Source organism: Phycomyces blakesleeanus (assembly GCF_001638985.1).
Source record: "Phycomyces blakesleeanus NRRL 1555(-) unplaced genomic scaffold PHYBLscaffold_14, whole genome shotgun sequence".
Lineage (NCBI taxonomy): Eukaryota > Fungi > Mucoromycota > Mucoromycetes > Mucorales > Phycomycetaceae > Phycomyces > Phycomyces blakesleeanus.
This window is the reverse complement of record NW_017265147.1, coordinates 755,962-782,991: the sequence shown is the minus strand read 5'-3', so window position 1 is coordinate 782,991 and position 27,030 is coordinate 755,962. Positions and strand designations below refer to the sequence as shown.

Genomic DNA, 27,030 nt, shown 5'->3' with positions numbered 1-27,030 from the left:
CTTCGTTGTATTTTTTAATATATAAAATAAAGGACTCGTTCATAACAATGCGTTCAAAAGTAAAAGTCATATCTTGAATAAAAAAACGAAACTAATAAAGAATATGCAGATACTACTTTCCAGTAAGCAGAAAAATATAATTATAGAATATATTTTCTTTTTGTGACCAAGGTCTTTTAAAATCATGTAAATATAAGTAATTATACGGTGAGAACCTTATGAAATAGATAACATCTCCAATAAAGCTTAAACGTTAGTGGATGAAATGTAAAATCAAGTTTAGTTTATCTTCCTAAGCTACAACCTTTTTGATATATCTTAAAGAAAATCTCTAAAATTAAATTGATTTTTAGGTATTGTATAGTGTATTACTTGGTAGTCTCGATTTTTATTTATATATACATACATTACCATGGATATATTCGCGCTGGGATATGCCGTTGACATCGGGGATTATATTAACCGAGCTATTCTCGTTTGGTAAGGCTACTGTGGGTACCAGCTGCATAAGGAAATCTTAATATCTTTTACCTTGGAACTGATCCCCCACCCCTCTGCTCCCACTTCTATTTCTACTCCCCCTTCTGTTGCACAGCTCTAAAATTACACCATTTCCATTTGTTTTTCCCAAACACCTTTCTTTCGCTTAAATCTCATAATGTCAACCGATACTCCTACATTAAAATTATTGTTGATTGGAAACTCAAATGTCGGCAAGAGTTCTCTTCTGTTGCGATTCACTGACGATACCTTTTTACCACAAGAAGAAGTATCAGCCACGATTGGTATGCTATTCAATATTCTTCCTTTTTTTCTATTAAAGAAAACTGAGATACTAACTATATATATATGTATATATGTATTTTAGGTGTTGATTTCAAAGTTAACATGATGCAAGTCGATGGCCAGTCTTACAAGTTGACGATCTGGGTTAGTTTTTTATTGTAATGGAGACATGGGCTGAGTCACTTTACTTTAGGATACTGCTGGACAAGAGCGATTTAGAACCCTGACGTCGTCATATTACCGTGGTGCACAGGGTGTTATTTTGGGTAGGCTTTGAAACGGTAATTAATTAGGAATGAAAGAGCTAAATCTTTATTAGTTTATGACGTGAGCAACCGCGAGACGTTCGATGCACTACACACATGGTGGAATGAGGTTAATACTTATTGCTCAAGTCCGGATGTTGTGAAGATGATTGTAGGCAACAAGGTTGACAAGGTAAATTATGAGTATATAACCTCTTTCCTTTCCTTTTACTTTTGGGGTCACCCGAGAACCCCTTTTTATGACTGCTGATCACGCAAGTAGGAGTCCTCAAGAGTGGTATCGCACAGGGAGGGTTCAGAATTGGCACGCAAATTGCAAAGTCTCTTTGTGGAATGCAGTGCAAAAACCAATATGGGCGTAAAGGAAGCATTCGAAGAGCTCGTAATAAAGGTAAGAACCTGTTGTTTGATTCTTTATATATTCTATAGATGTATACGAAATCCATTAAACTCATTCGTTATCCAAGATCATCGAGACTCCGGCATTGAGACAAAAGAGCCAAAGTCCTTCTACTATCAGAGTGACGTCAGGATCTGAAGATGCTCAAGAAGACAGATCGTATGAGACTTGCAGCTGCTAGATCATCTCATCTAGCCATTGATTATCGAGGGTTTCTTTATTCGTATATTTCATCTTTTACCATACAATTTTTTTTTACTTAATCCGCAATGGGGTTCGCGCTCTTGTATAATATGTGATATTCGATATTTATCCCGCTATAGAACTATGCTGACATATATTATAAATATTCTGTGGAAGATAACATGCAGTCATGTATTGTTTGGGGCACAAAGTAGCATGCAGTAAGCATTAACTGGTGTTTGTAGATCATATGAAAATCAAATCAAAAGAACGTCTACCCATATGACAGAAACAACGATTGGCTGTATACACAAATTTTCATTAGATATTTCAATTAGACAGAACAATTATTTAGGAAAGAAACTAACGTATAACTAGCTTTTATTTAACAAATCAAAAAGAAAGGATGATGTTTGCAAATGTAGCTATAATTCTTGTCGGATATCACATCCACTCTAATAGAATTATTTTTTAAGATAAAGATGAGCATACAAGTAAAGATATCAATAGTTTGTCAGGGGTTGGGAGAGACCCTATCATATTCTGACAATTGCTTGTAATATCATTCACTCTCTCTCTCTCTTTCTCTTTTTTTTTGCTTTACTAAAATACCAAATGGGGGTATCTTGATAATACCCTAAACCATATACATAATCTTTCAAGGTACAATCAATGTTTAAATACATTTATGTGTAATAGAGAATATTGTGCTGGTATAGCTATGGTAAGACGTAAATATATATATATCTCATAGTATAGATATATGCACAAAAACCACTTTAAAAAGGGTATAATTTATGTACTGATAAAAAAAACATCAAACAAGTGCAATAAGAGTTATCCTTATCTTTATTTTTCATAAATAGAGCCAAACGATGTGGGATACTTGTAAATTGTATCCTTTATAAACACCTATAGTAACAATTTTCTACTGTTCTTGCATATTGCTTTCAATTGATTTTTACTAGTATGTTATTTAGATTTCCAATAGACCAAAAAAAAAGTGTCCAAATTATTCTCAAGATTTTCTATTAAAGTCAATTATGATTTGCTCACATTTGAATAAGATAATTGACATTGATGTGGGTTTTTATACGGCTATTTTTAAAGCAATAAGTTAGGGCTCTTGCATATATCAATTTGATATAGATTAGATTAAAACGATATCCTAATATCTTGGGTTACTTATTTGATCCATGTTACTCTAGAAATAGACCATGGGTTAAACATTGATATCCAAAATACATACTCGTACTTTTACTAAATACTTATTTTCTCGGAATTTTGGGTTGAACATAGCAAGAATACCTCTTTTTACTTTTGATGTTTCTTGTTGCGTGTATGAGAAAATTATAGATGGTCATTTACGTTTTTGAATAGTTTCTTTTAAAAAAGATATATAAATGTTTGTGTGTGAAGCTGGTTACTTAATGTAGATTTTAAAGCCTTAAAACCTTCAAGTAACGCTTAAGAAAATAATGGCGATCAGTCTTTAGTATGATAGTTCAATTAATACAAAAATTGAAACAAATTGAACAAACATAACTTGTAAACTTCCTTTTTTTCAAAATGAGATATAGACAGTATGTATTATTATTTGACAGGTATGATGAGTTTTATTTAAAACAAGTAATTTTGATAGGCTTTGTAAAGCTGTAAAAACCATGTTCCTGTCTTTAGCTTTTATCTAAAACTTAGCTATAAGTACAACACGATTGGCATTTATTGGAGACAGCCAAGCATGATCTGTTTCTTTAATACAATTGTGACTAAAAGCCATAAAATAAAAACATATGTACATATGAGCCGTTGATATACATTTTATTGAAGGTTTTCTGATACATAAGCTATAGCTGTTGTAGGAACCCTTCTTAGCTACTAAATATTAACAGACTCGTTATTTTATAATTAATGATAATAGTAATGATAATAAGATATATACTTATACAGTTAAGCAGCTCATTTTATTACATTGATTATATATTAAAATATGTAATATCTTTTTTTTTATTAACAAAAACAAACAAATATAAGAGTCGTATGAAATTCATTGGTCGTTGTAAAGCCTGAATATATTGTCATTAAAGGTGCTCATTAATTAATCTACACTATCAATTATTGTGTATAGTATTTGAAAGCATTTATGTATCTAAAACATTGATATAAATATGCATAATTAAGGAGATTATTAATCTTAAGCTCATGTTCTGTTACCACATTTCTTGGAATTATATACGGTAAACATAGTGTGCTAAGACTCAATTAAGAATCAAAAGGATGAAAAAATATGAGCTCTTTTGATTAACAAAAGATAAGTTATGGCCAAAGAACTTTAAATACACAAAAAAAAAATTACGTAGCATTTACTTGAAATAATTGATTAAATATTTTTACAGAACAAATTAACCTTGTCTCATCGATAGGTAAGCTTTTGACCACTCGAATCATATATATAATTTTGCTTTTATAAAAGTGAGATTACGATTAGCCCATGTGCTGGACTGGAATCTTAAGGGATAATATAACTTACTCGCCAATATACACATCAGACATAAGAATGAATACAAACAAATTAAAACACTTAAATATGTTTCATATGCTAGGAGTGCAAGTCCAATATAATTCAAGTTTTTACTAATAAACTTCTTTATTGGCCATTATAAATATGAAATTAAGTCTCTTTGTATACTAGAAAAAAAAAAGAACAATCAAGTTATATGCTATTAAATGATGCTTCCCATATATTATGGGAAATATTAATTAGGGGATATGTATGTATGTATATGTATGTATGTTTATCTGTTTGTTTGTTTGTTTGTTTGTTTTGACCCGAAACTCAAAATTCTACTTTTACATATATATATATATATATAATAGTTATGTCATCATGGATTGGTGTTGGCTGTTATTGCTGTACCCATTCATGGATTGCCCATTTTGAAGTGAATCATTGCATAGAGCTTGTGACTTTTTGTGAAAGAGTGTCTTGAGCATCTTCTTCACAGCTGGTTTTGATTCTGCTAAAAACGAACTCTGTGACCGGCCAGAATTATTTGTGTTTGTTGACACCGAAGACATAAACGATGCTTTGGATGCCATGCGTACATTAGGAGGTCTTTCTAAGCCGAGCTTGCCTCCAAGACTATTGACTTTTTTCTCCATAATCATACTCGTTCGTGTCTCTTCGTAGCACTCGGCACACAGTAGATCATTAGGACGGACCTTGTCGGGTGTAGGCCATTCAACCTTAAGTACATTGCAGCGAGCACAGACAAATTCGGCTTTTAGTCCACTTCCCCATCGTTCTTCACCTTGGCGTTCACATTCACCGTAGTTTAGGCATGCTAGACGAAATACGCTGATCCATTCATCTCTTTCTTGTTGTAGCTTCGGCGACTTGGACTTCTTTTCAGAATGTCCAAAAAGTGCGGCCATCTGTTTGGTACATTCGATCAAGATGTGAGCTTGACAGGTATCAAACTCTCCCCAGAATTGGCGTCCCTTGGCTAAGTGGTCCAACATATTTTCAGACTCTCGGATGTCCCGTTCAATTATATCGCGTTTACTCGTTTCTTCTTCAAACTCAGTCTGGCGCAACTTTTGTTCCTTGGCTGTGTCACGGATTGTTGCCTGACACTCCTCAATAGCGCTCCTAATTTTGCATACTTGGTCCTCAGCAAATGCATTTTTGTCGCTCGCCCGCTTGTACTTATTTTCAAACTGTCTAGAGACTAGAGGAACAAAGTAAAAGTGGTTGTACTGTTGTTCACGCTTGGATTTTTTGTTCTGACGCTGCTGTGCATAGTTTCTTGCCTGCTCTAGCACTTCTTCATGCTCAGTTACCTCACGTTCGGATACTCGGCGAGTCTGCTGCAAGATAGCTAGGGCGTGGGTCAGACCAGCCAAGTTGACCTCAAGGTTTGTCAGTTTTTGCCGGGCGGCATAAATTTTGGCTTTGTAATGACGGTCAAGACAATCGGCAGTGATATCGTAAGCGAGCATTTTCTTTTGACGAGCTTTGACCGTGTGCTGTATATTTTGAAGAGCCTGAAGGGCAATTTTGCGTGCGTCTGATGGACTATGGCTTTTAGCCTCGCCTGCTACTCTGCCGGTTGATACAAGGCCAATGATTGCATCTGCCTTTTCAGAGTCGATTGTGAGGGTGTTCATGTATAGAATTGAAAAAGTGAAAATCAGTAAAGAATAAGAGAGAAAGGAAAGGAATAGAAGGGGGATTCTTGGGAATACAAATGGTTAAATATAGATGGGCTGGTTGCCAAGACAGAAAACAATGCCCTTTTTCTGGTCATCGGAATTTCAACTCTCTATTTCGTTTGATAATCTGTTTGTCTTTAATAATCGTATATCTATACAACCAAACAAAAGAATATGGATCGACAGGATTAGAGGGGTATCTCGACAGACTAATAAGTCGGAGAATATTTGAAGAGTATATAAGAGTCTGCTCTTACTGCAAAGAGAAGATTTCATTGAAAACCAAAGTATATTTCAGTTGTATATACATCAAGTATGAGCCACATGTTTGAACACATGTTGAGCACAAAGAGGTACAGAAGGTAAGATAGAAAGGTAAGACTCAATCTATCGTAATCCAGGATACATCTATAAAGCAATTGATTGTTGTTGTGCTTGATCTAATCCTGTTTCATTTAAATAATACAATACAGTCAACCCAACCTTAGATTATGCCTACATCAATCAAACCAATAATTAACGTGTACTATGCCTCTTTACAACTGCCCTTATCAATTGGATTGCCTGGTTCAATTTGATTGTTTGATTCTCAAACCAACCAAGATCAAGTAATATAGACTGTGTATCCCATCATCACCAAAATTTCATTTCATGTTTATGGCAGCAAATGACGCTCTTTAGCTTGGCTCATAATACTATCTACAATCTCCTTTATAGGAAATCCAATATCAGCCACAATCACACGTTCCTTTGTCGAATCGGGTTCTTCTAATGCTTGGAGCTGTGACTGCAACATGCCAGGCTTCATAAAATGGTTCTGACGGGCGGCAATCCGAGTAGCCAGTAATTCAGGAGAACCCTTAAGATAGCAGAATGTGACAGTAGCAAGATGGCTAGGTATATCAGACAAGATGTCTCTGTAGATCTTCCGGAGCGAAGAACAGGTAACAATGGCTCCAATCCGGCTGGCGTCACTGGTAGCTTGATGAGTATAACGCTTCTTGGCTTCTTCCAGTAATACATCGCGGATAGTACGCAACCAGGGAAGACGGTCTTCGTCGGTTAAGGGGTAGCCTTTTATACATATAAACAAAAAAGCAAAGAGTCAACAGAGTAAATACAAGAAAATGCTTCTTCTATTTTACCGTTGGCCATCTTTTGTACGTTGGAGGCGGGATGAAGTTCATCTCCTTCGATAAATAAGCATCCCAAACGACTCTCCATCTCTAGAGCCACACTAGACTTTCCACAGCCGGCTGTGCCCATCATAACAAATATTGGCATAGGATCCATGGTATTCGAGGTATATCTTTAAAATATAATAATAATAAAAATAATAATAATAATAGAAAGAACAAGGTCAAAGCAAGTTGGGGACCAAATATATATATATATATATAAATATAAAAGGAGGGGTTTTTCTGGAGAAAGCTGGAATTAATAAACCGCTGCGGGGGAATATTTTCTTTAGCCGCTCATCCTATTCCTTACAGACCCGCTTTATCTTATTCTAGATGAATATGTACTTCTTCCTTTAATTATAATCAGTATTTAGCTTATTGGCCCTTGGATCATATACCGTCGATTTATTTTAGTTTATGAATATTAAGGGCTAATAGTTTTTTATATGGTCTTGCATTATTTTACACAAAGCAGATACATAGTTCCTTTTTACACTATAAACCATTTCCGCCATTCTCCCGTAAATCCCGCTTTTACTTTTTCTTTTTTGGTAAGCACCAAAGAAAGTGAGTAAATAATATGCTAATTTATACTTGAGGAAGGACCATAATAATCTAACAAAGAACGACCTGTCTCCTCTAGTCGTCTTTTTGACGCCGGGCTATGTCTTAAAGTAACAGGCCTAATAATAAGGTATGAGTACTACGCATTCAATTATAACACATTGTCTCTTACTTTGGTTTGCTTATTCTTTTTGGTTGTTCTCTTTCATAGTGTCTGAGAATCTCACCAACTTCAATCTTACTCAAACATCCGTCTACATGCTGATTAAATTCAAGATTATCCAATTGCAGACAACGGTTACAAATAGGACATGTAAGCGACGACTTATTCTCTATGTCTCCTTCTTCTGATAGTTCTGCTTCCATTGGATAATCTTCTGGAATATACGGAGTCATATCTTCTTCATCCTCAATGCTTTGTTTATTGGGAATTTTTGCAGAGAAATACTTTTTTTAAAGAAAAACAAAGAGAGGAAATATCAGCATATTTAGGTCTTTTAATATTAAATATTTATACCTTCTTCAATCCGTTTTCATTGACCAAGGGTTGCAGAGAAGACATTCGAATGCCCATCAATCGAAGGCTCACAGGCATTTCTTTGAAAAGTAACTAAACATATCGCATAAATTTAGTATGCTTCTCTAAATATTTTTGTTATTACTTTCTACCTAGCATAAGCCTACCTCTCCCGCTATTCGTGCAATATCTTCAGCACTCGAAATATAAAAAGGCATTGTTTTGGACCTTACACGTAGCTCAAATGAGGACAGTTTGAGTTTGATACCAATCGTTTTTCCCTGGGAGTATTATACATTGATTACCAAATTGAATAACAGGTACAGTTACAATAAAATTTAAGGGTTTACCTTGATACCAGCATCAGCAAGGTCCTTAGCTAAAAGCACTGCTAGTTCTTCAACTTTGAGAATGAGATCACCAACAGCAGATAATGCGTCAAAAGTTCTACATGTATTTTGTTTTTCCATAAATTAGGCACCTTACGCTAAATTCTATATCATCCATTTCTTTTTATTTCCTTTCATTTCTTTTTACCTCTCTACGCTGATACTCTTCCGGGTAGTTTCCGCTTTTACGACTGTAGATCCAAGACCAAGATATGACCGTAGCATAAACTTGAAACTTATAGGACTTAATAGCTTGTATAAAAGGGCGCGATGAGCATAAATGTCGCTACACATCTTGACCCCCAAAGAATCCAATACGCGCTCTGTTACTCTTCCAACACCAAAAATCTAAGTAGACGCTTAGAGACTTGAATTAGCACAGATTTTGGATTTTCATTTACCTTTCGGATCGGTAAAGCAGCCATAAACTTTTGTACAGCTTCTCGATCGTTAGAAACTTCGAATTGACCATTTGGCTTTTGAAAATCACTACAGATCTTGGCAAGCAATTTGTTGGGTCCAATACCGGCACTAGCTGTCAACTGAGTTGACTGAAATATCTCTTCTCGGATTGTCTGCACTAATTCTGATGCAGTCATTGAATTTGTTTCCAAACGCTGTTTATACATAATATTCTTAGTACTCGTATGGTTTAAATTTTGCTTAGACCAAAAAATGACCTCCTTTAAACTTACCTTTGTAAGATTAAGATAAGCCTATTGGTTTAAATAAATAATTAATATTAAGAAGTGAATAGTAGACAGAATCCCTCGTAAAAACAAGCAAACATATAACCGAAAAGAAGAAAGATAATGCTTGCCTCATCCAAGCTCATCGGAGAAAAGTCAGGATCATATTTAGCAAACACAGCACGCACTTTGTCAGAAGCAGCCTGATACTTTTTGAAATTGTGGGGAAGGATGCATAGATCAGGACAAAGCTTTAGAGCAATAAACCCTGGCATTGCACTACGAACACCAAAAGTTCTAGCTATATAGTTGCTTGTAGACAACATGGCATTAGATCCAACTGCCATTGGTTTGTTCTTCCACTCAGGAGCATCGAGCTCTTCTACTGAGGCATAAAAAGCATCCATATCCACATGGCATATGGTTTGAGACAAGTCCCTGCTTTCTTCAAATTCTCTTATCTAAGATATATTTGAAGCAAGTTAAGGATATTTATATGCACTCATATTCTTATAAATATACATATATTCTTATATTATAGCAATTCATTAAAAGAATAATTGCTTGTATTATTACCATTCCATCAACTATACGTGTTTCCATCGAGAGATCCATTTCTCGTACTTTGCTTGCTTCTATTAACATGGTCTCGATACGCTTCGTCACAGTTTTGTCTTTTCTACGCTCATTTTCAAAATATGCAGATCCCTTTTGTTTATATTTATAGGGGGTTTTTTAAGAAAGAAAGAAAGAAAGAAAGAAAGAAAAGAGGACCAGGAAAGCATATTGTGGTATTAACCTCTTACTTTGGATGCCTCATAAATGATCGCATTCACTTTCTCCTTGTCAATATTTGCAAGACCAGCCTAACAAGTACCACATTTGTACATTAAGTTTTTGCTTCTCTTTTTTTTTAGCACAAAAGTACTCTTTCTCTCTTTCTCTTTCTATTGATTCCTAAATTGCCAAAAACAATTTGACCATTCACACCTTGCCAGTAGAAGGACCTGCGAGTTGCGTCCGCAGCGAGTCAATTACTCCATCATTAACAGGTTTTGTTGTCGTTTCGGCTGGCCACCAGAATGAAGTTTGTTCAGGGAAATTAGTATCGTCATCTAGAAAGAGATCTTGTTCTTCGATTACTTGAGAGGACATTTGTGTTATTTATTATTATTTCTATATATCTGCTTTTCCCCCTTTTTTTAAAAAAAAATATTGTAGATTTTATAAAGAGAAAGATAAAAAGACAGACAAAGCAAGGAAGCAGTCTCATCGTGACTCAAACGCAATGGCTCGATTCTATGACATCTCGTTCTTTGTTTTCTTGCTTCTAGGGAATGCTTCAGCGTGTTACTAAAAAACTTGTCGGCAGTCTTTTAAAGACAGGGCATGCCATGGGGTCCCAACCCGGCATGCCAATTGCCCTTCGCTCAATTCATTCATCCTCTTGTCGTCGCGCTTCAGAAGAAGGCCTGCAACTGAATGAGAAGACTGCCTTGTATGATATTGTGATTGTTGGGGGTGGCGTTGCTGGAACTGCTCTAGCTTGTGCACTTGGTAAGAACACATAAAAGGTTGTGGTCATCCAAGATACTGAGGATTTAATATTTTTTTTGGCTTTACTTTTTTTATATCTATTATTGTCTCGTTTAATATAAACAAAAAAAACAAGCTTCAAACCCAGTATTAAGAGACAACCGCGTGGCTCTGGTAGAGGCAATGGATTTAACCAGCACAATTGAGTGGAGCCCAGTAAAAGAAAGTTATTCGAATCGTGTTGTTTCTCTTACACCTGGCTCTATGAATTTTTTTGAGCGTAAGTTATCTAATATCATCATTTCCTTGGAGTTTTTTTAAAAGAAAATCCGCGCCTGATTTATATTTTATTTATTTGCTTCGGATGGCAGGAATGGGTGTTGTGGAGCATATGAACCTTTCTCGCGTACATGGTTACGGTGATATGGAAGTATGGGACGGAGTGACAGACGCAAGAATCAAGTTTGATACTAGCTTGCTTGGATCAAAGAAAGATACCAGCAAGGAATCGATTGCGTACATGGTAGAAAACATTCATCTCCAAAATGCTATGTTGAAGCGTATTAGAGAATGTAATACCAGAGGTGCTCAAGTCGATATCCTTCAAAAGGCTCGTGTAGCCTCTATCGGTAATGAGCAGTCTTCTACCGAGTTTGATGTATCAGACTGGCCATCAGTGAAACTTGAGAGTGGTGATGTTCTCCAGACACGTCTTTTGGTAAACATAATGATAAATTACATAATTGGTTTGAAGTGCCATTCATTTATCCATTCAAACAAACACAAATTAACAAACTAGATTGGTGCCGATGGTGTCAATAGTCCAGTGCGCAATCATGCCAACATTGAATCGCTTGGCTGGGATTATGATACTCATGGTGTGGTCGCTACTCTAAAATTGGATGATTCTCGCCCCAATAATACCGCATGGCAAAGATTCTTACCCACAGGGCCAATTGCTATGCTACCTGTATGTAGAGTACCAAAACACTATATGCAAGCTGACATGATATATGTAGTTGAGTGAAGGATACGCCTCATTGGTTTGGTCTACCAAGCCAGAAATTGCTAAAATTCTCAAGGGAGTATCATCAGATGATTTTTGTAAACTCGTAAACGCTGCCTTCCGAATGTCAACTATCGATCTCAATTATCTCTATGGTGCGATTAACAAGAACACTTTTATCCCAGAATGTGACATTGGGTTAGAGTACACCTGGCGTGAGGAGGTGGCCAATAAGTCAAAGAGTACTATTGAAGTATGGCAGCGTGAAGAGAGCCTTCCGCCTGCTGTGGTAAGTATTCAAGACAAGAGTCGAGCCAGCTTTCCTCTTCGTATGCGTAACTCTGAGAGATATGTGGCTGATCGGGTTGCTCTTGTGGGGTGAGTTTTCTTTTCTTCTTCTTTTTTTTTTAAAAAAAAAAGATAACCAAAAATCAGTTTGAATTTCAAGTCAACGGTACTGCAGAACAGAATCTGCAAAAAAAAACTCATACGATGTATACATGTGTATCTAAAAATGCCTGTCATTCATTTATATTTTATATTTTGGGTAAATTAGTGACGCAGCTCACGCAATTCACCCATTAGCTGGACAGGGACTTAATCAGGGCATGTTAGATGTAGCTTGCCTTTCCAAGGTCCTTGAAAAGGGTACACTTGAAGGCCAAGACATTGGAAAGCTCAACTTGTTGCGAGACTATGCAGCTGAGCGCTATGGACGCAACATTGTCATGTTGAGTGCATGCGACAAGATGCACAGGCTATTTGGCACCGATGTTGCTCCTGTTACATGGATCCGATCCCTTGGATTATCGGCTGTCAACAGCAGTGACAGTCTCAAGGTAAAAAATGGACATGAATAATGATTTTGAATACTTATATTAAGCATATCCAATTGGTATTAAATTTAATTTGCTCTGTTAGGCTGAGATAATGAAATATGCCATGGGAGTAGAGTCTAGCCGATAGAGTATTATATGAATCCACATTTACACACACACGCACATATCTACAAACACACACATATATACAAACACAATGAACACCATTATTATTTTTATCATTATTTCGAAAAGAAATATTAATAATAATAATGGTGACATTCACACGAGCTTACAAGTCTTGGGGATTGTAATTTCTCTTTTTTTTTTCACTTCTCGTTAAGCTCGGAGTCTCAATCGTACAAGTTTTCACATGCATTTAACTACTGTTTCCTTGTCCCGGGAACTCCACACATCTCTTTCCACTCAACAATGAGTAATTCATCAGATAATGCCACTGTAAGGGCACTTCATTCTATTAAGCTAAAAAATATAAAAAGAAGTCTAATGTAATGTGTGCGTTAGAACGACACTTTTCACGTCGTGCCTTCGCACACGCAAGATTTTGGTGGGCCAAGTGATCTTCATGACGAAGGAACCTCAATCCTTCAGGACAGCGAACAGGAAAATGACCACAGCAACAATGACCAAGACCATGATCATGATCATGATCCTGATCCTGATCATGTGTCTGAGTCAGCCAACCATGTAGAAGACGATGAAATACATGCTCCACCACAACTGAATCCCACTGTACTTTTTGTGATCAACCTCATCAAGAGTAGTCTCCGACCCTTTTTCCGTATCGTATTTGCACCCAGCGCACAACGCACAGTTGTCAAGACAACAATTTTAAGTTTTAGCATTATGTGGATATTGATGACTAGTATTACAGCATACACATTGTTCTATCGTCGGCATGTTCCCCAGATCATTCATACAGAGCCTATTTGGTTTCAATATGGATCAATGTCACGACCGGGTGAATTGACATCTAGCCCTGTGGGTGCAGTTGATCTTTTGCGTGGTGACCATTATCCGGTAAGAGACTATAAACTAAAATAAAAAAGCACAATCAAAGAAAGATAATAAATGGAGAAAGAAGTGAATAAAGAAAGAAAGAAAGAAAGAAAGAAAGAAAGAAAGAAAGAGATTGTTTATAAATTCTAGGTCTGATTTTCTGCTATTTAAAATTTGTCAGATTTTACGACACGATCAAGGATATGATGTATCCGTACGTTTACATGTACCTACTTCTGATATAAATTTTAACCTCGGTAAGTCTTGGAGAAAGCTCCTTTTTTTAGATGATGGAAACTTACAAAGAACATATTTAGGAAACTTCATGGTTTCTGTTAACCTTGAAACAAGTAATAGCAGTGTCGTTGCTTCTTCTAGTCGACCTGTAAGTATAGATTTCTGTATACTGAGCTCAAGTACAAATATATAACATTTAGGCTTTTAGGCTATTCTTCGATATCAGTCCAATACTCAGCGAGTACTCCGTGTATTTGCAAAGGCGCTACCTTTATTGGTTGGACTTACGGAAGAAAGTCAAGTTATCTATGTTCCGATGATTGAAGGTTATATAGAGCAAAAGGTACTAGAGCATAAGATTAAGAAAAAAAAAGAATATAATATAGTATAGTATAATGTACTATATTTTACTGTATTGTATTGTATCTGTATATTATGTCTAAATAACGTATTTTCTTTCTAAGGCTGCTCCTGTTGTGCACGCTACGGTGTCTCTTTCCAGCCCTCTTGTTCAGGTTTACGATGCCGAGTTAAGTATTATCGCTGATTTCCGTGGATTAAGGTAATAAATAGAATGTTGTGATTTGTGTACGCTTTATGTACGTGCGAGTATTGATGTATGTTGAGAATGGTGTAGATATTACATGTACCATCATCGTGTTGCCACTGCTATTGTATTTGCGATTATGTTTGCTACAATTGAGTTTATATGTGCCGTAATTGCTTGGAGGGTATTCGGACAAGGTCTGTGGAACAAACTGAATGACGCTTTTGAGCAGAATAATAATGGCTCAGAGATCGAGGACACAAAGACCATAGATGATGAACACGAGAGACATGATGGAGACGCCGAGTTTGTTGACCCCTCGGATACAGATACTCAAAAGTAAAATATGTAATTTACTGGCTAAATAAACTATTTTTATACATGTATCAATGCCAAATACATATATACAATTTTAAAACAAGCCAAGAGTAACTTGATCAATGGTAGTTGTATCAACCTCGGATGCAACTTTGGTATTGGCGTTTTTCTATAATAAGCATGGGGAACCTTGGCAAAATATCATTTACTTTCCGCCAGTCTAACTCATCTAAAATATAAACCGGTAGTTTTATGAAACAAGTATATATATATATATATTATGTATCTATACATGAATGAATACAAAGAATTGGGCTTGAGCTTTTGTTCTTTTTTAGAATAAAAAATATATATGCATCTAAAAAGTACTTTTTAACTTGGATAGGAAATATTATTAATAGGAGTATTTAATGTTTATTGCTTATTTTCTTTGAATGGAATGCATTTAATTTCACATGATATCTATTTAAAGAAGTATTTAATAAAACAAAATTACATGGGCTAATATATATAAGAAGAAGAAATAGAAGTAGTCGTAGTAGTAGTAGTAGTCGAAGAAGGAGAAGGAGAAGAAGAGGATAGAAAAGCCAAAAAAAAACAAAAAAAAACATTGGTTTGATTTAAATAACACTATCGAAAAACGTGAATCTCAAACAGTTGGATATATCATTATCAATTAATATTATATTATATTATTTAATTTAATTCAATATTGAATTGATAAACATACTAATCTTAACTCAGTCAGTTCCCAACCAAAAAGACACTTCTTGATAATATTAGTATCCTGTTTGTGGAATAGACATCATTCGTTTATAAGCTTAATATTACAGCTTATGATGTAAAAATACTTACTTTTCATTTGTCCAGAATAGTATAATCTAATACCTTTATGTCTCATATCGAATACTTTCCTTACAGAAACACAAGCGGATCATCATTACAACACCCAAAAGTAAAGCGGCACTATGATTTGCTGGCATTCAAAACACAAAGATCCCTTGTTTGCACGCACTACACAGAGGTTGGACTTTTTTTTAATACATACATTTTATTTTTAGACCCTACCATCTAATCTTTTACGTAGAATCTAATTTGATCATGCCTGAAGCCAAGATTTCTCCCTCCATGCTTTCATGTGACTTTGCCAATCTTGGTGTAGAGGCAAAGCGCATGACAAAGAATGGCGCAGATTGGCTCCATCTCGGTAAGCAAAGTAATCACAAAGAAAGAGACGCGTTGAACTAACATACTTGTACTTGCAGATGTTATGGACGGGTAAATAAACACCAAAGCAAATCTGCTTGTGAGAAAATGATAATAATAGTATATTGATAATCATTACTATTGTTTATTGATTTTACTAGCCACTTTGTCCCCAATATCACACTCGGTGCACCTATTATTGCAGCTCTTCGCCCTCACACCGAGGCTTATTTTGGTAAGAAAGAGACCAAGATGTATATATTGTGCTTGATCAACCAAAAAAAAAACAAAATAAAAAAACTAAGTGTAAAAAATTAAAAGATTGCCATATGATGGTGTCCAACCCACTTCAGTGGATTGATGATGTTGCAAAGGCTGGTGGACAAATGTATACTTTCCACATTGAGGCCACCGAGGATCCTCTTGCTGTCATCCGTGCTATCCATGCTGCCGGTATGCAGGCTGGTGTTGCCGTCAAGCCCAAGACTCCCGTTGAAGCTGTCATGGGCCAGATTGCCGAGGAAGTTGACATGATTCTTATTATGACTGTTGAACCTGGATTTGGCGGACAGCGTTTTATGGCGGAGTGTATGCCAAAGGTAAAATATATCAAAAGGGTTATATAATAACTGGGTGTTGGGTTGTGTATGGCACCTATTTGTCATTTGTAATATCTAATTACTTATATGAATTAGGTCGAGGCTCTTCGTCGTGCCTATCCTGGTCTAGACATTGAGGTTGATGGTGGTTTGTCCATGGAGACAATCGATGCTTCTGCTGATGCTGGTGCAAATGTCATTGTAGCTGGCACAGGTATCTTCAAGGCAGAAAAGCCTTCAGAAGTCATTAGTACATTTAGAGAAAAGGTCAATACTGCTCAGGCTAGATTTGCTGCCTCTCAATAATTTGCCTGTAATGGGCATTTTTTGTTTTTTATCTAAAATGAGTATAGCGCAACCCCCTCCCACCCCCTTTTTTGTTTATTATAAAAAAAAACCTATAAAAAAAACGGTAAAAAGGAATTCAGAGAATTTTAGATACGAATGGCGATCCTATTTGTCATTCGATACACACATATTATGCACTTAATTGAAATAATTACATGGTGTTTAGATTGAGCCACACCTAAAATTGGACCGTACAACCATGAGAATCTACAAAAGAGAAATTGAAAAATTAAATAAAGAAGAAAGAGAAAGAAAGAGAGACAGAGAGATGGGGCTATAAGAAACAGGGTCTTGGAAACGAACGGCAATAATGATAATAATGATAATAACTCCAAAGACGGGTAAAATACGCTTTTTAATGTGTTTTTGGTTAGCTTGAATAGAATATTATTATTTAATATGCACTTTAATGATGTTGATATTGATTTGATGTTTTTATATTTATTTTGCTTCTTTAAAACACAATAAACCGATTAAGCGCTTGTATAAATAAGTATATGTGTATATTGGTTTAATTTGAATCGAATTGCTCAATATTACACCAGTGATTATTACAGTAGCACTACATCAAAACACTGTGATCTTGTAGTAGACTCTACAGAAGTATATATTACACTCTATAATCCTCTTTAGATTTGTACAAATGATCCACATAAGACAGAATACTGCTCTTTTTTAGTTTTAAATATAGACGAAAGAAAAACGGAACGATACATAGATAGAGAAGAAGAATACAAGGACTTCCATAGCCACATTAGAGACGTTTACACCTTGTCTTGTACGCCTTGAGTTAATTCTTCTTTAAATAGGGATCTGCGAAATTCTAGGTCTAGTTTTCGGTTACAAGCATACTACAATTTATGATAGTCATTTCTGTAGTTAGTGTAACTCTCACCGCTGACAGGCCAATCCTTTCATATATATGTGCGTATATTTCTTCTTCTTTTTATATATAATCAAATGAACATTTGAATTTAATTTTTTTTGTGCATGTAATTGAATAATGCTGAACTCGGGATTAAACGATTTATTATAGTTCTGTTGTCTTGGCAACGGTTATCCTTTACCCTTATTTTCTGCTCTGCTTTATTCTATTATTTTCTTGTAAACAATAGCCATTAAGCCCCTTTTTTTCCCGTGATTGGTAGTATTGAATAAAGACAAACAGACAATGTGAATTAAGATAATGGTAAGCAATGTACTTGCTTATTATTTCCATCTACAGTATAATTTCTCGAGGAGAACAGTCTTGTGTGACAAACCGAACTGACCAATCATCGATCAAACTTTATCAACCAGAAACAATGTATTGAATTAATAGTATTTATCTTTGCCACAAATACATGTATGCAGATATGTATATATAGATATTCATGCTTGTATGTAAAAAGGCAAATTAATATGTATTTATGATATTAAAGTATATTTTCCAATAAAGGCGCCTACATTTAGATATCCAGACCAGGTTAAGCAAATAATTGGCCGTATAGTAATAATAATAAAAAAGAGAAATATGCTGCCAAATTAATAGCTACAATAATAATAATAATTCTGGAACTGTGTCGTAAATTGTAGTAATTGATAAAATAGAATTCTGGTTATATGTTTCATTTAATTTTATCTTTTTATACGCTTCTTCTTTTTTTTAAGGGCAGCTCAGCTTTATTATACTTTGCACTATTTAAGCACTATAATAATCATATATAAATATAAGGAACTGATGACTCTAAAAAATACACCAAAGCTATATCTCTTTAGGGTCTTGTTGATTTTGTACTACTTTTTAAATAAAGAATCAGACGATGCAAGCTAAATGCCCCAGACCAATAGGCTTTTTGCTTCAAACTGGTGAGGAAAAAACAGTGGAAACCACTGAACCTGTAAATTTGGCCATATTTTGTACCACAATAAACCCGTTTGAGCCGAAACATTTGTTTAATTAGGACCCAGTAAAAGAAGCTCAAGATAAATAAAAAAAAAATACAATACTTCATCTCAAACGGCGGCTTTAGAAAATCCAAGTAGCGGATTTCAAAAATATCAATCTGCAAACTCGAACAAATTCAATTGACAGTTTTATAAAAAAAAAAACACAGTCGATTTAAAGGGTTTGAAAGAAATGTTTCGTACCTTGTCTTGTTATCTATACCTTTTTTTAACATTTGTCTTTACATTTCCAACCATCTTAAAAAATAACAACAACTTTTGTTGCCACTATAATATTCTTCAGGTGAGACAAAAGACAAAATACTGGCAGTAAGCTTTAAGTTGCCTGGTAACTGAATCATTTTCCAACAAGGAAAAGAATGTGAGCAAAGTCATATGTACAAAGCTTATGCTTACCAAAACACAAATCACCAAATGTTGTGCTTGGTACACGCCTATACAAGAAGAATGAACATAGCAAGCTTTAGTGCCAAATTAGTGAGAAATCGGGCCATTTGTTTTCATAAATGAAAATATCTATGGACCAAAATTTGTAAAAGTTCTTTGAAACCATTTCCTCTCATTCTTGCATGCTCTTCCTGCTGCTAGTAGTGCTGGTTACAAGTTCTAAAAGGTTTAAGAAAGAACAAGGACGAGATGTTTGAAAATAATCTTCCAATAATATTGACCTGGGAATCAGAGAGCAAATGAAAGATTATTGATGGCAAAGGCAATTTAATACACTTCTGATTAAAAAGTCTGGACGAGATGAAAGTAGCTTCATTGGAATAATGGAACGTAGTATCAAGAAATACTCGTCGAAATTTCTACTTATTATCCCCGAGTGATTGGAATTACTTTAGTAAAAGGACTCTAGCCAGATTCAATATTAAAGCTGTATTTTATTTTCATATTATTAACATATATACTTTGTAGTTTTGTCCTTCCAAGCATTATACTGTAATAAGTATTGTGTACCTTTACATATAGCTTTGAATTAGTAATATCTTTATCATTCATAATATATGTTAAAAGATGCGAGCCGTTTTTTTTGGACCATGTATATAAAATTAGTTGAGATTTCCATTCTCATTATCCACGATATAATTCATATCTTCCTTACCTTCTTCTGCGTTAGTTCTCCCTTGTCCTTCTTCCGCTGTATTTTTGTTGTTGTTTTTTCTTATGCTTAGTTCAAAATCAATAATCTAAAAGAAACACCAATTAACTAAATAAATCCACTATCTGGTTTTTACAAAACCATCAATTGAATTTGTTTGAGTGCGCAGATTGGTATTTCATAACCCGCATTTTTTATTATTATTATCTTAAATTCACTATTGGGATTTTTTAAAGCCGCAATTTGAGACAGTAATTATTATTGTATAAATATTTAGTTACCACGGACTCTTAAAGGGGGGCAAGCTTTTCCAATGTTAGTGCGAATATTATGTCACGATAATGTAGTACAATGATCCACAAGATGGGAAATATGCCCTTAAAGTTAATTCAAAATACATGTAAAAACCGATCAGGAAGATGAGAGTAAACACGTTTTTACAAGACATGTTACATATAGTCAGCGTATTCGAAAGCAAGCATTAGAACAGATAACCCTTGGACAATAAGCGTTGAAGTAGATGAAACGTTTAGTCTTGGTCTTGATCTTGATCTTGATAATATAATACATCACTATCTTAGCTCTGTCTTGGCCTTTTTTTCTTTTCTTTTATCGTCTTACTATCACAAGTTAGTCCTCTAGCGTTGATTGGATAATAGATGATCGTTTGATGAACCGTACACAAGTGACGATCTTTTGGGTATAAAAACTTACCGTCAGGAACTATATTTTAGGCTTTCTTTTTTCCCAGCATCTTTCTTCGCTCTTTAAGAATTCAATATTAAATTACAAAATACCATGTCCCCCCTGCGACGCACACAGGCATGGGTTGCCGCGATTTTCTTTATTTGCATGCTTGTAGCGAGCCTTCGGTGGCAGCCATCTATAGCACCTCCAGTCACATTTGTCGTTAACACAGTCAACCATCACATCAAGCAAGAAGTTAATAGAATAGATATGAAATACTGCGGTGGACCATGTAGATTCATTTTGCCATTAAAGATTATGGAGCAAGGTAAATAAAATAGTTATGATAATAAGAAAGATAAAGAGAAACATTGCTAACCAACACAACATCTTATTTAGAATCAAAGGCACAAATACATCTTCAACAAATTGCCTTTATGTCCGGTCTTGTTAATCGAACAGTCGTCTTACCTAATGTTAAAAACTCTCGTCTCGGTGCCTGTCTTCGCCACCCCTTTGATTTTTACTACTCAAATAGCTGGGGAAAACAAAACAAAGATCATTTCAATACCATTACAATGGCCGATTTTACTGCCTGGCTCAAAGAGCGTAAAGCCCTTGGCCGTGCCGGTACCAATAGAAATCTTCACATTCGCGTAGACCCTACCACAGGAAATCCTTACATGTCACCACAAAATTGTCTCGACCCACTCCTCGCACCACGAAACCTTCCTGATAGACTTTTGTTGATGAAGGAACACAGACAACCCGAATTGCGTGTTGATATCGAAAGACAAGTATATGAATTCCTTACTGAAGATGATGGTATCGAAGTACTCGGTTTGTTCTATGACAGACGGTAAGTTTTTTTTCCCCTCTTCTGTTGTTGTTAATGATCAATCTCTATGATAATAAACTAAATTTGACTCTATTATCTTTTCCAGGTACCCATTTGTACACCACCCACTCTCAAATCTTCCTATTCCGTACAATGAGCGTGTAACTGGATTTGCAGACCAGATTGCATCAAGTCTAGGTCCATATCGGGCAGTCCATTGGCGCACAGAGACTCTCGAGCCCGCTGAGAATTTGGTCGAATGTGCTCAAACACTCGTCGAGAAGCTCACGAGCGACATTAGCGATGACGGAGTTCCTCACAAACTCTTCCTTTTGACTGATTACCCCCACACATTCAGTGAGCAGGCAATATACTCTGCAATTGTCAAAAACATCACAGACCCTACACAGATGCGCTCAGCTTCAGCCACCTTCCACTTAAAAATGCTCACCCCTCATCACCACAAAGCCATGGCATACCTTTACAGCCATGTCCCCGTTAGAGTCACTAGTCTAGAAGAGTCCGGAAATTCACACATAGGCCCTCCCCCTGCAAACTGGACATCTATAAGCGTTCCTAATATCGTTGGAAAACATGACAGCGGACTTTTGGGTATTGTTGACAAGCTGCTAGCAATGAGAGCCGATTCATTTTTTGCAGGTGTTCCTCACGTCTGTGGCCGCTCAAGTAGCTTCACCACTCAAATTGTCGAAGCACGAAAAGAGGCCATGCTTGAAGGCGCAGTGCTTTCAAACTCTGTTGAATATTTTGGCCTTCCTTCTCCAATTGTATGAAATACCCACCAAATTCCACTTCTTTTATATACAAAAACCACTCCTACATAAGCATTCTACATACATTTTTACATATACACCTTGCATATTCCCTCCCTAAAATACATATACATCAAATAAAAATAAAAAAAGACTAGAAATAAAAAATAAAAATAACTATATTTTCATGACTTTAATGTCTTTTGTGTGTGTGTAAAACTGTTTCCAATATCAAAAAAGAAAAGTTGAAACTTATTTACTGTGGGGTAGAATATACATGTTAAATTGCAAGAGAATGGTAAAAGCAGGACTATAAAAGTATATATATAAATATATATACATATACACATATACATGACACTTCTTTATCTACACTCTCTTCTTCTGCTCTCCCCAATAGAAGTAAACATATACAAAGCAGTTTTCTTAAAGATTAAAACTATAGAACATTTCCATATGTACGTTTGTACGTATCTATATATATATATATATAAGTGTGTGTGTGTGTATGTATGTGTATATGTATATATATATGTGTGTGTGTATGTGTTTCCGGTCTGTCTTGTAAGGAGAGGGTACGTAGAGGCTCCATTTACGATCTTTCTTTCATTCTTTACCACTATGAAATCTTAATTCTTTGGAAACACTGGTCGGTAATACATAGTTGTAACGTACTATATAAGCACAATATAAATAGAGGTTATATCTTCACAAACACGCACAGATACACTCACATATCTCCTTGACTTATTACCTTTTTACGATACCGTGTCGTAGTAGAGAGTGCCATGACCTGATCTTTAATGGAACAGGCGTACAGATGATTCAGTGTCACATGATTTGGCTCCATGAGAACGGAGTTGTCTTCTTCGCTCACAGCTTGCGAATTCAACAAGACTTTCTCAAGGTGAGGAGGTAGGCCTGGAGGCTGGGGTTGCTTTCGTTCCCACTCTAGAGCCGCCATACGGTTTTTGTCGTCTTCTGCAGAAGCCATAGCTGTAGCAAGAGCCAAAAGATCAGAGGGGACCTTGGAGGTATATTCCTCTTCAGGAGTAGAAGCACCCGACCGATCCAGGCCTTTACTAGGACTATTGAATTCATCGGTAGAGTCTTCATCCTCATCCATCACCCGAATGTAGTTGACCAGATTTCCTTTTGGATCAGTCGCCGTTTCCAAGTCATTTGAACATTTCCATTCGTCATCCACTATAAACTTTAACCGATGTGTTCCTGGCGGTAATTCCAACACAACATTAAAGTCATGTGTACTACATAAATAACAGAAACACATTTGCTCTTAGTATCTGCGTACACACTTGGTCTTTCATTGTCATATTTTCTTCTTGCTCTATAATTTGTTTTCTTACCTTTTCACCAGCTTTATCTTGTGTTTCCATCCATTGAATGTACCTGTCACATACACATTATTTCCTCCCTGTGTCCAAGTGAGAAGTGTGGTTACGCCTAGAATTAGCAACAAAAACAATGACAACGACGACGACGACAACAACAACAACAACAACAACAACAACAACAAAAAAGGAAATATTAGCTTAATTTGCCTTTATGCACACTCACTCCCTCACTTCCTCACGCATACATATGTGTGTGCAATAACTTCACTTCACATATTTCATATTACCTTGACTATCTGGCTCATTGGATTTGTGTTGTCCAATCATTTTAGGAAGTATTGGTTGTTGTGGAGCAGGAGAATCTTCGTCTGCTTCAGAATCACGGTTAATGCTCATTCCACGTGCACGATAGTACGGTCCATGAATAGAGTCACGACGGTTAGAAGATGCAGATGAAGAAAGGGACCCAACCCAAGGACTTGTGTTGCCAGTACTTGACACCCAGCCCGCTTTGCCTGTGGCGACTGGCACGGCCTTGGGCATTTCCGGTTGCGGGTGTCGAGTGTGGGGCGGCGAAGAGGGGAATGAAGAAGGAGCTTCGTTGTCGGAAATGATGGGTTGTGGTGATGTTGGTCGATTAGCAAAAGAATCATCAAGAGGTTCGGTAATTGACATTTGAAACGGCAAGGACTCGGCTGATTTATGCGAACCGACAATTTCAGCAGTGGATGAATCTTCAGTGTAAGCGTCGCTGGACGTGTGGTCTATTGGATTGCTCATGCTTTGTCTTTTGAAGCCGTTCGAGGCTGTTTGCGTTTGCTCGGTAGATGCCGAGTTTCCCATCCTTTAAACCAGAAAAAAAAGCGACCAAGACAGCTGTGGAATAGGAAAAATAAAAAGAGTCGTTTCCGGGGCAGACACAATTTCTACTAAATGCGGAAGGTGACACGCTTTGGTGACGCATGCAACAAAGTAGAAAAGAAAGATATGGAATGGAAAGAGGAAAATCATTAACGAAGTATTCAAGAAATGAATGTTAAAGAAGTATATTTTGTTTGAGAATATATTTTATTAAAGAAATAGCAGATTTTCTAGTAAATGTATTCAATTAGAATTCTTCTCATTTACTTATTTTTCTCTCTTTACAATCAGTAAAACAAGGAATAATTTTAGCTAAAAAAAAGGCGTTAAACCTAAACTTGCCAAATGCTTATTTTTTCTCCGTTTTGTTAGAATCAAGACCGTTATGAATATTTATTTATAAGCAAAAGATGTTTTAAAGTCTTTGGCAGACATGTAGTAATTGATAGTTTTTGGTCAGAACTAAATATCCGTTTAATATTACAGTTGGCGTGGACGGACTAACTGTTTAATTGTAAGTTAAAGTGTTTTTGGTTGAATATAACGCTACCATTTTTCTTTTCAAATCTGCTTAATAATAACAGGAATCCATTAAAGTACTTTGAGAGTCAAAATGTATTATTTGAATTTTTACAAAAAGTACTGGTGCTAATGATAGTCCACATATTCCAGAAATAGGAATTTGTACCATACAAACTAGTATTAGCAGAGAAACATAATATGGGGTCTGGATTCTATACTTTGGAGTAATAGACAAGCATATATGTCCTGAGCTAAGTCGGGAACTCTCAAATTAATCAGAAGAACAAAAGAAAAAACTATAGGAACAATATAATACTTGGTTTTGTTTTGTATAGTCATTTCGGAGAAGTACTGTCCAAGCATCCCAAGTTACTTAACAGCATTAAAGAAAATGTACATATTGTCCTGCACAATGATTTATATAGTAATTCAATTTTATGAGACACAGACGCATATATATATATATATACACATACACACACGCATTTGGTAGTAGCCTCTCTCTCTCTCTCTTTTTCTTGTTAGAAAATAAACTTCTTTTCCTTCGAGCTTATGATTAAAGAAAAAAATAAGGGAACTCGAAAGACTTCATGTAGATAGAGATAAAGGTAGAAATTGAAATAAAGATAGAAAGATAAAAAGAGAAATTGTGAGTAGGTGAGTATGTGATTTCATTCGAGGCACGGATTAGGGTTTACTTCTATTCCTTGTTGCCTCCTTCTAATGTTGGTTTGGAGGGCACAGCAGCTCCTAAAGCACGGGCATCTCTTTGTTGTCTCCCTTCATCGCGCTGTTTTTCTTCAAAACGAAGACGTGCTTGATCCTGCCATCTGTGTTGCTCTGCAATGTCATGAACCTTGAAACCAAAAATACGAGGAATGTAACGTTCGTGGCTCTTGGCAGGTAAGTATGTAGGGTGAACTTGGAAAAGCATGTGTGGCATGCTAGTTCCAAAATAGGCTCCATCGATAGAAGCATGGCGCGATGATTTTGGATTGTATATATCTTCACAACGAGGACAGTACAGCTTGACGGTCTTTGTCATTGGAACATCGGACATACCGACTGGTAGTAAAGACTGAAGGTTACAGAGTACGCGAGGGCATCGACCGAATTCGGCCTTTTTGTATTTATCCAACTATGATGTTTGGGCTTTGTTATTTATCCGATCACCGGTTAGTCTTGGCTAATTACTATTACTATTACCATCTTGGCAAGACCGCGAGTGGTGATAACAAAACGTGCGTGGATAAGACCATACAAGTGACGAGCAGCTTTCTCAATCTGCTCCCGAACCTTCTCATCCAGGCTCTCTTCGTCTACAGATTTCCACGAATTAAAATTTAAAATTTCTGAATTTTTGACTGACCAGGGATTGCTTACCAAGATTATCGGTTATCATGTCAAGTGCCTCTAGGTAGTAATGCTGTACTTCGACATTCAGACCAGTCAAATTGAACCGATCAAGAATGTATTCCTCGTCTACCTCGCAAAAGTATTCGTTACCCTTGGTTCCCAAGAACCAGTCTATCCAGTACTTTGCATAATCACTATCTGATCCACTGCTCATGTCATCCACTGTTAATTCAAGTATATATATACATATATATACATATATATCAGTAATTGTGAAATTTATATTTAAGTGTGTATTTATCTACTATCTTCCTTATTGCTCTCCACATATTTAGTGTTGTTATTGATGCTCTTGTTAATTTTTTTTTGTTATTTTTGTCATGTTTGTATTGTCCAGGTGACATACTTTTTTTTTCTTGTCTTTTGTTTGGGTTTCTTGTTTGTTTGTACTATTGAAAGTGAATTAGGAAAATAAACAAAGACGCATGCAGAATTGGCTTTTTGTATCAGAGATTATCAGAACATATTTATTCTCGGAAATGATCAGTAATTCAAGTTTGACAGACGAAAGAGTGTCATGACATTCAAGATTGCTTTTTCTGCGTCTGTTTCTAACACGGCTCATCTATACAGCTCCATCTACGAAGCCATTTACTTGTATACGACTTTAGATGTGCTCACCTTTTTTTTTCTTATTTATTTTTCTTTTAATTATCTCCTTAGAGAAATTTCACCGTACAGAGGTCGATGAATTAGAAAAATAAAAA

The 27,030-nt window shown here is 35.9% G+C and overlaps 11 protein-coding genes across 11 annotated transcripts; 6 read left to right on the top strand and 5 right to left on the bottom strand.

Annotated features, from left to right (window-relative positions):
* Positions 1 to 658: 658 nt before the first annotated feature.
* PHYBLDRAFT_85837 (hypothetical protein) lies at positions 659 to 1,633 on the top strand (the record flags this gene model as incomplete). The annotated part of the gene is made up of 6 exons (XM_018443624.1): positions 659 to 785; positions 869 to 930; positions 980 to 1,052; positions 1,106 to 1,224; positions 1,315 to 1,443; positions 1,520 to 1,633. 6 exons carry the CDS (start codon positions 659 to 661, stop codon positions 1,631 to 1,633), a joined length of 624 nt encoding a protein of 207 aa, XP_018290136.1.
* A 2,879-nt stretch (positions 1,634 to 4,512) lies between these two features.
* PHYBLDRAFT_79223 (hypothetical protein) lies at positions 4,513 to 5,805 on the bottom strand (the record flags this gene model as incomplete). The annotated part of the gene is made up of 1 exon (XM_018443443.1): positions 4,513 to 5,805. One exon carries the CDS (start codon positions 5,803 to 5,805, stop codon positions 4,513 to 4,515), a length of 1,293 nt encoding a protein of 430 aa, XP_018290135.1.
* Positions 5,806 to 6,505: 700 nt separating this feature from the next.
* Positions 6,506 to 7,134, bottom strand: PHYBLDRAFT_113820 (hypothetical protein; the record flags this gene model as incomplete). The annotated part of the gene is made up of 2 exons (XM_018428358.1): positions 6,506 to 6,924; positions 6,996 to 7,134. The coding sequence occupies 2 exons, from the start codon at positions 7,132 to 7,134 to the stop codon at positions 6,506 to 6,508; spliced, it is 558 nt and encodes a 185-aa protein (XP_018290134.1).
* Positions 7,135 to 8,264: 1,130 nt separating this feature from the next.
* PHYBLDRAFT_23578 (hypothetical protein) lies at positions 8,265 to 10,056 on the bottom strand (the record flags this gene model as incomplete). Its single annotated transcript, XM_018439812.1, has 7 exons — positions 8,265 to 8,393; positions 8,463 to 8,559; positions 8,650 to 8,849; positions 8,903 to 9,143; positions 9,290 to 9,651; positions 9,767 to 9,898; positions 9,997 to 10,056. Coding segments are annotated over 7 exons (1,221 nt in total), but the record flags the coding sequence as incomplete, so codon positions are not given.
* A 482-nt stretch (positions 10,057 to 10,538) lies between these two features.
* Positions 10,539 to 12,862, top strand: PHYBLDRAFT_134478 (hypothetical protein). Its single transcript, XM_018429653.1, has 8 exons — positions 10,539 to 10,747; positions 10,863 to 11,006; positions 11,098 to 11,444; positions 11,526 to 11,696; positions 11,746 to 11,887; positions 11,936 to 12,110; positions 12,289 to 12,571; positions 12,654 to 12,862. The coding sequence occupies exons 1-8, from the start codon at positions 10,585 to 10,587 to the stop codon at positions 12,696 to 12,698; spliced, it is 1,470 nt and encodes a 489-aa protein (XP_018290132.1). The 5' UTR covers positions 10,539 to 10,584; the 3' UTR covers positions 12,699 to 12,862.
* Positions 12,854 to 14,748, top strand: PHYBLDRAFT_181954 (hypothetical protein). Its single transcript, XM_018438542.1, has 7 exons — positions 12,854 to 13,009; positions 13,076 to 13,591; positions 13,752 to 13,827; positions 13,888 to 13,955; positions 14,016 to 14,150; positions 14,272 to 14,369; positions 14,445 to 14,748. Exons 1-7 carry the CDS (start codon positions 12,983 to 12,985, stop codon positions 14,695 to 14,697), a joined length of 1,173 nt encoding a protein of 390 aa, XP_018290131.1. The 5' UTR covers positions 12,854 to 12,982; the 3' UTR covers positions 14,698 to 14,748.
* A 1,025-nt stretch (positions 14,749 to 15,773) lies between these two features.
* Positions 15,774 to 16,879, top strand: PHYBLDRAFT_134477 (hypothetical protein; the record flags this gene model as incomplete). The annotated part of the gene is made up of 5 exons (XM_018429652.1): positions 15,774 to 15,879; positions 15,938 to 15,950; positions 16,040 to 16,113; positions 16,200 to 16,477; positions 16,574 to 16,879. 5 exons carry the CDS (start codon positions 15,774 to 15,776, stop codon positions 16,781 to 16,783), a joined length of 681 nt encoding a protein of 226 aa, XP_018290130.1. The 3' UTR covers positions 16,784 to 16,879.
* A 265-nt stretch (positions 16,880 to 17,144) lies between these two features.
* On the top strand, positions 17,145 to 18,768 carry PHYBLDRAFT_68641 (hypothetical protein; the record flags this gene model as incomplete). The annotated part of the gene is made up of 4 exons (XM_018441983.1): positions 17,145 to 17,166; positions 17,517 to 17,603; positions 18,247 to 18,314; positions 18,619 to 18,768. 4 exons carry the CDS (start codon positions 17,145 to 17,147, stop codon positions 18,766 to 18,768), a joined length of 327 nt encoding a protein of 108 aa, XP_018290129.1.
* A 1,876-nt stretch (positions 18,769 to 20,644) lies between these two features.
* On the top strand, positions 20,645 to 22,331 carry PHYBLDRAFT_79226 (hypothetical protein). Its single transcript, XM_018443444.1, has 3 exons — positions 20,645 to 20,886; positions 20,958 to 21,417; positions 21,503 to 22,331. Exons 1-3 carry the CDS (start codon positions 20,670 to 20,672, stop codon positions 22,188 to 22,190), a joined length of 1,365 nt encoding a protein of 454 aa, XP_018290128.1. The 5' UTR covers positions 20,645 to 20,669; the 3' UTR covers positions 22,191 to 22,331.
* A 568-nt stretch (positions 22,332 to 22,899) lies between these two features.
* Positions 22,900 to 23,637, bottom strand: PHYBLDRAFT_114139 (carbohydrate-binding module family 48 protein; the record flags this gene model as incomplete). The annotated part of the gene is made up of 2 exons (XM_018428374.1): positions 22,900 to 23,437; positions 23,537 to 23,637. Coding segments are annotated over 2 exons (639 nt in total), but the record flags the coding sequence as incomplete, so codon positions are not given.
* Positions 23,638 to 25,607: 1,970 nt separating this feature from the next.
* Positions 25,608 to 26,477, bottom strand: PHYBLDRAFT_57675 (hypothetical protein; the record flags this gene model as incomplete). The annotated part of the gene is made up of 3 exons (XM_018440244.1): positions 25,608 to 26,045; positions 26,114 to 26,226; positions 26,291 to 26,477. 3 exons carry the CDS (start codon positions 26,475 to 26,477, stop codon positions 25,608 to 25,610), a joined length of 738 nt encoding a protein of 245 aa, XP_018290126.1.
* Positions 26,478 to 27,030: the final 553 nt, after the last annotated feature.

Excerpts from the sequence above, each read along its gene's own strand:
- PHYBLDRAFT_134478 (XM_018429653.1), top strand. The coding sequence starts at position 10,585 with ATGGGGTCCCAACCCGGCATGCCAATTGCCCTTCGCTCAATTCATTCA. Across the intron at positions 11,445-11,525 it reads TTCTCCAGACACGTCTTTTG|ATTGGTGCCGATGGTGTCAA; the intron begins GTAAACATAATG and ends TTAACAAACTAG. Across the intron at positions 11,697-11,745 it reads GGCCAATTGCTATGCTACCT|TTGAGTGAAGGATACGCCTC; the intron begins GTATGTAGAGTA and ends TGATATATGTAG.
- PHYBLDRAFT_181954 (XM_018438542.1), top strand. The coding sequence starts at position 12,983 with ATGAGTAATTCATCAGATAATGCCACT. Across the intron at positions 13,010-13,075 it reads ATTCATCAGATAATGCCACT|AACGACACTTTTCACGTCGT; the intron begins GTAAGGGCACTT and ends TGTGTGCGTTAG. Across the intron at positions 13,956-14,015 it reads TTGCTTCTTCTAGTCGACCT|GCTATTCTTCGATATCAGTC; the intron begins GTAAGTATAGAT and ends TTAGGCTTTTAG.
- PHYBLDRAFT_79226 (XM_018443444.1), top strand. The coding sequence starts at position 20,670 with ATGTCCCCCCTGCGACGCACACAGGCATGGGTTGCCGCGATTTTCTTT. Across the intron at positions 20,887-20,957 it reads ATTAAAGATTATGGAGCAAG|AATCAAAGGCACAAATACAT; the intron begins GTAAATAAAATA and ends CATCTTATTTAG. Across the intron at positions 21,418-21,502 it reads GGTTTGTTCTATGACAGACG|GTACCCATTTGTACACCACC; the intron begins GTAAGTTTTTTT and ends TATCTTTTCCAG.